At 42.9% G+C, this 10247-nt stretch overlaps 1 protein-coding gene across 1 annotated transcript in view; it reads right to left on the bottom strand.

Moving 5' to 3' along the window:
* Positions 1 to 3144: 3144 nt before the first annotated feature.
* LOC119423198 (4-hydroxy-2-oxoglutarate aldolase, mitochondrial) overlaps positions 3145 to 10247 on the bottom strand; it is a gene marked incomplete at its 5' end in the record, with an annotated part of 35563 nt that continues 28460 nt past the window's right edge. Inside the window, 1 exon segment of the mRNA XM_037690605.1 lies at positions 3145 to 3440. Coding sequence (XP_037546533.1) covers positions 3291 to 3440 — 150 coding nt within the window.

Raw genomic sequence — 10247 nt, 5'->3', positions numbered from 1 at the left:
CAGATGGTGAAGCGATGAACAACCTGAAAAGCTCTGATGTGTATCAGTGTCTCCACAATAATAAGGTCGATAGAGTTTTGTTAAAAGAGGTAGGACACAAACTTATTGACTTTAAATAAGACCCAGAGCCAGACAAAACCCTAAAGTCCTAAATATCTGATCTTGGGTTAATTACAGAGAAAATCATAAAACTGAAGATGAACAAATATAAAGCTGTGACCTCCATACACCTGAAATCATCTCTGATGTTCTCGTCACTGTTTTCAATCCTTCTGAGGATCCGGCGTCTCTTCTCCGGTGGTTTATTGTCGTCCAGACACAAAGTAGGATGCAGGTTTTCCTCCTTCAGCCATTTGTCAACAAAGTGAAATGAGCTCACATGCAAAGTTTTGGGTGGTCTCTTCAAGTTCACATTGTTCTGACACGTTCTTCTTAATTCCTCATCTGCAGGTAGGAGATGAAACTAAACCTTCCTTAGTCTAAACGAGAACAAGACTGAAGTTATGATGTTTGGATCAAGTTGTGTCCCTCTCCCAGCGTAGATCTTGGCTCACTGTCATTTTATCTCAGGGACTGTGTCACCAATCTGGGGGTGAAGTTTGAGTCTGATCTTAAATTTGAAAAACAGATCAGCAATGTTGTTCAGAAAGTTTTTATCAACTTTGCCAAATAGCAAAAGTGAAACCAATCCTAGCAAGACCTGACTTGGAGAAATTAATCCACACTTTTATCACAGCTCGTCTTGATACTGTAATGCACTGTATGCAGGCATTAGACCTCTCCTGCCCGTCTGCAGCTTGGGCAGAACTCTGCTGCTCACCTGTTGAAAATTCTAGAATTGTGCCGCTCCAGGTGGCTGCATGTTGGAGCAGCTCTGTTGCTTTCATTCTGAGATTTTGCTTTTTGAAACTTTAATTCCTCTTTTTCTGGACGCAAATCACATTTCCTGGATGATTGTTTCCTCTGGTATCGGATGCTGTGCAGCTGGAAGGATTTTTACTGAGACTTTTTTGGCTTTGGGCATTTGTTATGATGCGTAACCATGGCAACAAGGCAGTTTTCTACAACAACAGCAGCTGATTAACATCTCAAAAGCTCAAATAATATCTCAACTATGGTCCCAACTCCCAAATGAGTTGAAAAGGATGTTATGTGGACGCATTCTCATCTACCTGCCAACTGTGCTCGAGTGCCTGACCACTGACATCCTGGAACTAGCAGGAAACACGACTCATGACAGCAGAAGGACAGGATCGTCCCTCTGCACCTACAGCCGGCTGTCTGCAGCGACGAGGAGCTCTGCAGACTGCTGGGAGGAGTGGCCATCACTCTGGGAGGAGTTCTGCCCAGCATTCAGGTGGTCCTACAGTCCAGGGGAACCGAGAGGCCAGCCGAGTCTGGGTGGACGGATCGGACAGCATCTGCAGCCAGTTTCTTAGGATCCACTGAGGGATGGACCTTTACAAGAGCCATCAGCATCTATAACATCTCTTAATGAAATGAGGATAACGAGTTACAACAACAAAATAATTTCCCTCTGGGATTAATAAAGTATTATTGAATTGAATTGAATTGAATTAACTCAGGCCCGTAGGTGCGAGCACATCACTCCCATCCTGGCGTCCCTTCATTGGCTCCCTGAGAACTACAGAATTAATTTTAAACTTTTGCTGTTTGTTTTTAAATGCTTGAACAACCTTGTCCCATCTGTCTGAGCTGCTTCAGCCTTACTGTCCACCCCGATCCCTACGATCAGCTGATCAGCTGCTGCTGACAGTCCCTAAAGGCTGAAGCTCAGAGGTGACGGAGCGTTTGCTGTTGTTGCTCCCAGGTTGTGGAACCACTTACCCTTGAGTGTCAGACAGGCCTCCTCTCTTCTTGTTTTTAAATCTCTTTTAAAGACACACTTTTATTCTTTGTCTTTTAACACGTGATCTTATCTTTTATGGCATCTTAACACACCTGCCATGAAACTGGTACGTGCATGTTTTTATGTTTCTTTGTGTATGCTTTGTATGTTTTTATTTTCTTAATTAATTTGTCTTTGTCTTGTACAGCACTTTGGCTACCCTTGCGGGTTTTAAAATGTGCTATAGAAATAAAGTTGATTGATTGAAATAATTCTTTTCACAGGAACTCTTTTTGTTTTGGTCTGTGTTCCAAACTCTGTTGTTGTAGCCACTGATTTAGTTTGGTCTGGTTGTTCTGCAGCCCTGAACACAACAGGTACCTGAACGCAGCAACGGCTATTTTAGTCAACTTTATGGTTGTTAAATAAATGTCAACAAAACAAAACAGAGTTTTATGTGCTTAACTGAATGCAAATTACTTTCAAGTAAACTGCGGTCTGTGCTCCACTACCAAAGCTAACCAATGCTTGCACTACTTCCTGTGTGACAGGAAGTTGCACCCATAACCATTTATACAGTAGAGTCCCCAGGAATAAGGTGGACATCAGGGATCAGTGCAATCTAAGTTTATAATGTTATTAACAGGTCACAACTTAAAAGTGCAATAGAGACATAAAAATAAAAGCTTATATTACACCTTTGTTTTGTTTACATCAGTCACATGGTCTAATGTGGCCCAGGCCCCTTGCAAAAGAGATCCATGATCTCAATGGGATCTGCCTGGTTAAATAAAGGTTAATATATGGTCAGTTTAGTCCAAATATTTCTTTAAAGTATTCCCCAGATGAGCAGCTTCAAACATGAAATCCTGTCACGCTTCCATTCTGGGTACAATAAAAACCACACCACTTGCAGCATCTTGTTTAGCTTTTCACCAAAGCTTTAGTGTTTTTACCTTTAGGTGCCTAAAGTGGTGAGTTTAAATTTTATTTCATGCAAAAGTACAAACAAAATCAGTGTTTCAACAGCAAACACATCTGTCACCCACTTTCAGAATATTAACTCTGTTCATAACTGAAATGAAAATGTAAATTTGATTTCAGTTAAAGTATTTTTATTACTACAATGATCACATATAGAATTCAGTTTTGTATCATTTCTCTAACTCAGGGATCTTCAACTAAACTGCTCAGGGGGCCACGGTTACTGAAAACCAGCAGCTCAGGGGCCGGACATCCAGCAATGAAAGTCATTCTGTAAATAAACCAAGTACTACAATGATCTGTTACCTTTTAAATGTGTTTATTTTGTTGCATTGAATCATAAATGCAATAAACAGAAGCAACACTCCACCCCATTATGAACTCACTGGTGGGCCGGACTGAAGTCACCCACAGGGACGCCCACTCACACGCACAAACACACTGAGCGTGGGTCCCCTCACAGCCACCCATTGGTGGAAAAGTCCTTTCTCAGCTGCTGAGTCTCTGCCTCTGTGAGTGGCTGAAGAGGTGATCGACAAGCGCCGCCGTGGAAACCAAACCACTCCATTGCACGCTTCAGGGCAGGAACTCCCAACTTCCTGGTCACCTAGCAACACAAGACTCCAATCAACTTATTTACACACCCTGGAAGTAAATAGCATTAGGTTCATTCATGAGCCACTGGCAAACCGTCCTGGCCCAGATTCAGCACATCAGGTCCAAACCATGATGCTACCACCACCATGTTTCACAGATGGGATAATATTCTTATGCAGGAATGTAATTTTCTTTTCTCCAAACAACAATTTTAATTTAAACCAAAAAGGTCTATTTGGTCTCATCCGTCCACAACACATTGTTCCAGCATCCTTCGGGCTTATCCACGTGATATTTATGAAACTGCAGACGAGCAGCCATGTTCTTGTTGGAGAGCAGTGGTTTCTCCTTCAACCCTGCCATGAACCATTGTTCAGAGTTCTCCTGATGGTGGACTCATGAACATCAACATTAGTCAATGTGAGAGAGACCTTCAGCTGCTTAGAAGTTACCCTGGTCCTTTGTGACCTCACCGACTCTTCCACGCCTTGCTCTTGGAGTGGTCTTTGTTGGTCCACCACTCCTGGGGAGGGAACAATGGTCTTGAATGTCCTTCATTTGTTCACATTTTGTCTGAATGTGGATTGGTGGAGTCCAAACGCTTTAGAGATTGTTTCAGTGTTCTAGTCAAGACCACATAACCCAAGACCAAGTTAAGACCAAGACCAGAGTGTACAGAGACCGAGACAAGTCAGAGTCAGAGTCAGAGTCAGAGTTTCTTTATTGTCATTCGCACCTCATGTGGTACATGTGGTGGAGCGAAATTATGTACACAGGGTCCCAGTTACATCCAACAATAAAATGTATAAGAAAAACAGTAATAACATCTAAGATATGAACTAAGAAAAACATCAACTAAATATACACTAAGCACTCATAACATAAAACATTGAACATCAGCACAAACATGAACATGAGTCTGTGAGCAGATGTGCACGCATGAACACATCAACATTGAAACAGATCAGCAGCAACATGAAACAGATCAGCAGCAACATGATATGGTTTTTCACAGTCATTATTCTAGTTAGAGATTCATGAGTCTAACAGCCTCAGGGTAGAAGCTGTTCCTCAGTCTAGTGGTTCTACACTTAATGGTTCTACACTTAAGACAAGACACACAAGACCAAGACTTTTAGGGTCCGAGACCAAGTCGAGACCAAGACCTCAAGTCTTGGAGTTCAATGTTTTCACAGATTATCTGTCTTATACAATACTGTCACAACATAGTGACAGTTTTAACAAATATATAAAAATATATGTCACTTTTTTTTATAATTTTTTAAAAATAAAAGTTACATATTGCAAATTTAAGCTTGCTTTTGAATTAATGTCCCAGCTTTTATAAATTTTCAAAGCTACATAAAGAAATCAGACATTCAGTGGTTTTTCACAATTATTTTCATGTCATGTGACCTACTGACACAAGACTAATGTTAAACTACTAGACCTGAAAAAAGCCCTGGCTGAATGCAGAGGTTCACACCCTGCTGGAAACCAGGGACACTGCCTTCCAGTTCACAGGAGCTGAGGAGGACAAGGTAAAACAAAGCAGCACAGAAGATCCAGGGGCACTTCTCCTCACAACACACACAGAACATGTGGAAGGGCATTAAGAGCATAACAGATTATAAAGGCAGAGGTGCACAATGCCCTAGGGCAGTCCTTCTCAAATAGTGGGGCGCGCCCCCCTGGGAGGGCCTGGGGCAATGCAAGGGGGGGGGTGCGTGTGACCCTAGAAAACATGCTTTTTTACTGCAGGGAGTAGTTGTTTTTCTACAATTCTCATTTTGTCGCGTGTTCCTAATAATAAAGTTATGAACAAATATGGCTGCCTTGTTGTTTTGGGAGCCATGAATGAACCGTGTCTCTCTCCTCTGCTGCTGACACGATGAATAAACTCCGACCATCACCTCCTCCGTCCTCTGCTGCTGTTTTTATGTCCACGCGCTCTGGACGTCCCTCACAGCGCTCATGCAACAAAGAGTAAACTCAAGCAAGAGCGACACCTGCTCCTCTTTCCTCTTTTGCGTTGACAAAATGTTTTAGTTTTATTGATGAGTTTGTCAAAGCACAAGTTATAGAAGTAATGTTTAATAAATGTATAATAAAATAAAGACTATATTCTTTGCTAGCAAAATAAATTCACCTCCTCAATTAAGCTGCTGCATTTTGATGCTCTGGACATTTGTCACCCACAGCAGGTGACAAAGAGTAAACTCAAGCGAGAGGGTTACCTGCATAGATGTCATATACCTGCTCCTCTTTATTCTTTCATGTTGACAATTTTTTTTTGCTTTATCGATGAGTGTGCTCATTGATCCTGACTTCCTCATTTTGATTTTAAAAAAAATCAGCATAAATTGTTTTATTTCATTTTTGTTTTGTAGGTCAAAGTGTTTTATATAACACTTGTGAGTTAAAATGCTGCTGATCAATTTGAATTTATTATTATTTATTGATTGTATTTAATTTTATTTTTCAGTATCGAATGGTCCAAAATGTTTAGTTTAAATAAGGATTGTTTTTGAGGCAAATTGATACACTTTAAGTTGTTTCTGTTACAGAAGAAAAAACAATGTTAATAAAGTTATTCTTTGTTGTAAGTTGATCTATATTCTTTTTTCTTTAATGTTAATAAGGACACAATGTTAGGCAGAGGTGTACTTATAACAGTTTTATAGACACTATTTACAGTCGTGGGGGAGAGTTGGGGGGAGGCAAAATGTTTACTTCTTCCTGGGGGGCATAACAGAAAATAATTGAGAAGCACTGCCCTAGGGATCCATCACTGCCTGATGCTCTCAACAGGTTCTATGCACACTTTGAGGAACTGAACAGACCACCCAGCACCAGACTCACCATATCACCGGAAGAAAAGCTTCTCAGCGTGACCTCAGCAGAAGTAAGGAGGACTTTCAGGATAATTAATCCTCACAGAGCAACTGGCACTGACCACATCCCAGGAAAGGGGCTGAAAGACTGTGCCGATCAGCTCTGCAAGATGCTGGCCAACATCTTTAACTCTTCCTTCACCCTGGCAACAGTTTCCACCTGCCTCAAGACTGCCACCATTATCCCAGTTCCAAGGAGCTCTACAGTGACTGGTCTGAATGACTACTGGCCAGTAGCCCTCACCCTGATAGTCTAAGTCCCTCTCTATGCAACTGGGTCCTAGACTTCTTAACAAACAGACCACAGACTGTGAGGATCCATGACTTCTCCTTCTCGACCATAACCCTCAGCACTGGCTCCCCCCAGGGCTGTGTGTTGAGCCCCATCCTGTTTACCCTGCTAACATATGACTGTGCACCGACCCATTCAGGCTGTCACATTGTAAAGTTTGCAGATGATACAGCGGTGGTGGGATGCATCACAAACAACAGAGTCCAGCTGCAGGCAGGAGGTGGAACACCTGGAAAGCTGGTGCAGGACTAGCAACCTTCACATCAAAATGAAGAAGATGAAGGCGATAGTCGTGGACTTCAGACGGAATAAAGACACCTACCCACCCCCCACCCCTGAACATAAGAGGATCTGCGGTGAAAGTGGTATCCAGCTACAATTACTTGGTTATGCACCTGAACGACATCCTCAGATGGAGCAACAACACCACCAGCCTGATCAAGAAAGATCATCAGAGATTCTTCTTTCTCAGACGACTGAGGCGAGCTGGTCTGGGAAGCTCAGTCCTCACCTCCTTCTACAGGTGTGCAGTGGAGAGCATCCTGTGCTCCAGCATCAATGTGTGGCATGGAGGCTGCACAGCTGCAGAAAGAAAAGCTTTGCAGAGAGTGGTGAAGGCTGCACAGAAGATGTTGGAGTCAGCCTCCCCACCATCACAGACATCTACATCTCCAGATGCAGGAAGAGGGCCACCTGCATCATGAAGGACCACACTCACCCAGCACACACACTTTTTGTCTCGCTCCCCTCAGGAAGGAGGTTGAGGAAAATTAAGTGTAGAACCATTAGACTGAGGAACAGCTTCTACCCTGAGGCTGTTAGACTCATGAATATCTAACCAGGATAATCACTGTGAAAAAAAAAATCACTGTAATGCCACTTGATTGTTGATATATCCTCCCAGGCTCTCATCGAGGTGGCAGCTTCTGTTTTTTCCTCCCCCGTTTTTCCTTCTTCCTGCTCTGCTCTCTGTCTGTCTGAAGCGCCTGGGTCTCATCTCCCAAACATAAATTAAGAAGATTATGGATTTGGTATTGTGGGCGTTCAACTCTATTGATAAGATTTTTTCATCAAAGCAACAAGGTCCTGGAGAACCAGCGTGTCCAGCTGAGACTCACGCTGTGGGGTACGTCATGGATTCGTGGGGAGTGTGGCAGATGCTGTGTCTCTCAGTTCTGTCTCAGGAGGATGTTGAAGACGTTTACATATTTGGACTTATGATAGTAGGGACTCTGCTTTTTGGCATCGGTGGGGCTCTATTTTATCGACTTTTGAAGTAGACAGCGGGAGCAGTTTCGGCCATGGAAAAGCTTCTGAGTCAGTGTGAAGGTCTGGTCCTCGCTGTGGGAACTTTAAATCATCTGGTCTACGAGCTTAACCGTAAGGTGGAGGCGATTGAGAATCGCAGGCCACCTGCAGCTTCTGGGACTCATCAGCGTGGTGGGTTTGACCTTGACCCCTTCATTTTTGACAGACGAGGCACCCTCATTTATTTCTCATTTTAAAACATTTTCAAATTTTACATTATATGTTCAAAAATCTTGGTTTTCACTCAATAACTAACTAGAAAATGCTTTAAAATGAGAAATAAATTAGGGTGTCTTGTGTGTCAGGTCTATTAGAGGAGTTTAATATTAGTTTTGTGTCAGTGGGTCAAATGATATAAAATATATTAATTTTTGTTTCAGAAGAGTGTTTGGTTCAGTAATTTGTTGACAGTCCCTAAGCAAACCATTACGTGTCAGAGGGGCAACTGAGTGCAGCTGACTGAAATCAGACTTCCTGCTTCAGATCGAATGAGAGGAACACACCGCTGAAGCCACGGAGCTTGAATGTCCAATGTAAAACTAACTTCACCGCTTGCAAAAGTATTTGGCCCCCTTGAACTTTTGCCACATTTCAGGCTTCAAACATAAAGACATAAAATTGTATTTTTTGTGAAGAATCAACAACAAGTGGGACACAATTGTGAAGTGGAATGAAATTTATTGGATGTGTCAAACTTTATTAACAAATAAAAAACTGAAAAGTGGGGCGTGCAATATTATTGGGCCCCTTTACTTTCAGTGCAGCAAACAAACTCCAGAAGTTCAGTGAAGTTCAGTGAGGATCTATGAATGATCCACTGTTGTCCCAAATGACTGATGATGATAAATAGAATCCACCCGTGTGTAATCAAGTCTCCGTATAAATGCACCTGCTCTGTGATAGTCTCAGGGTTCTGTTCAAAGCGCAGAGAGCATCATGAAGACCAAGGAACACACCAGGCAGGTCCGAGATACTGTTCTGGAGAAGTTTAAAGCTGGATTTGGATACAAAAAGATTTCCCAAGCTTTAACCATCCCAAGGAGCACTGTGCAAGCAATCATATTGAAATGGAAGGAGTATCAGACCACTGCAAATCTACAAAGACCCGGCCGTCCCTCTAAACTTTCATCTCGAACAAGGAGAAGACTGATCAGAAATGCAGCCAAGAGGCCCATGATCACTCTGGATGAACTGCAGAGATCTACAGCTGAGGTGGGAGAGTCTGTCCATAGGACAACAATCAGTCGTACACTGCACAAATCTGGCCTTTATGGAAGAGTGGCAAGAAGAAAGCCATTTCTCAAAGAAATCCATAAAAAATGTTTAAAGTTTGTCACAAGCACCTGGGAGACACCAAACATGTGGAAGAAGGTGCTCTGGTCACATGAAACCAAAATCCAACTGTTTGGCCACAATGCAAAATGATATGTGTAAAAGCAACACAGCTCATCACCCTGAACACACCATCCCCACTGTCAAACATGGTGGTGGCAGCATCATGGTTTGGGCCTGCTTTTCATCAGCAGGGACAGGGAAGATGGTCAGAATTGATGGGAAGATGGATGGGGCCAAATACTGGACCATTCTGGAAGAAAACCTGTTTGAGTCTGTAAGAGACCTGGGACTGGGACGGAGATTTATCTTCCAACAAGACAATGATCCAAAACATAAAGCCAAATCTACAATGGAATGGTTCACAAATAAATGTATCCAGGTGTTGGAAAGGCCAAGTCAAAGTCCAGACCTGAATCCAATCGAGAATCTGTGGAAAGAGCTGAAGACTGCTGTTCACAAACGCTCTCCATCCAACCTCATCCATCCAACCTTTGCAAGGAAGAATGGGCAAGAATTTCAGTCTCTCCATGTGCAAAACTGATAGAGACATACCCCAAGAGACTTGCAGCTGTAATTGCAGCAAAAGGCGGCTCTACAAAGTATTAACGCAAGGGGCCCAATAATATTGCACACCCCACTTTTCAGTTTTGTAAGGGTCCCACTGTCTGCAGCCTGCCTTGCTGATGGCCGCTGATTACCAACACCTGGCAGCCATCAGCCTGATGAGCCTCTCCATCTACTTAAGGCTGCAGTCTGGTGTGATTCAACGCTGGAGCATATCACCTCTTATGGTATTGTACTGTTGTGAGGCAAATGTCTTGGTGAAAAGAATTTGTTCACCTTTTGCTCTTTTTTCCAGTTTCCTGGTTCCTCGTGCTCTTTGGATTCCCTCGTGACCTGATTTGGATTCCTAGGCCTCTCAGGTATTCCTCGTGCCTCTTTGCCTCCAGTGCCAGCCTTCCTCGTTCCCCTTTTGGACTCTTGTGGA

The sequence above is a fragment of the Nematolebias whitei genome, chromosome 16 (genome assembly GCF_014905685.2).
Source record: "Nematolebias whitei isolate Nwh7 chromosome 16, NemWhi1, whole genome shotgun sequence".
Taxonomy (NCBI): Eukaryota; Metazoa; Chordata; class Actinopteri; order Cyprinodontiformes; family Rivulidae; genus Nematolebias; species Nematolebias whitei.
This window is presented reverse-complemented; position numbering and strand designations above follow the sequence as displayed.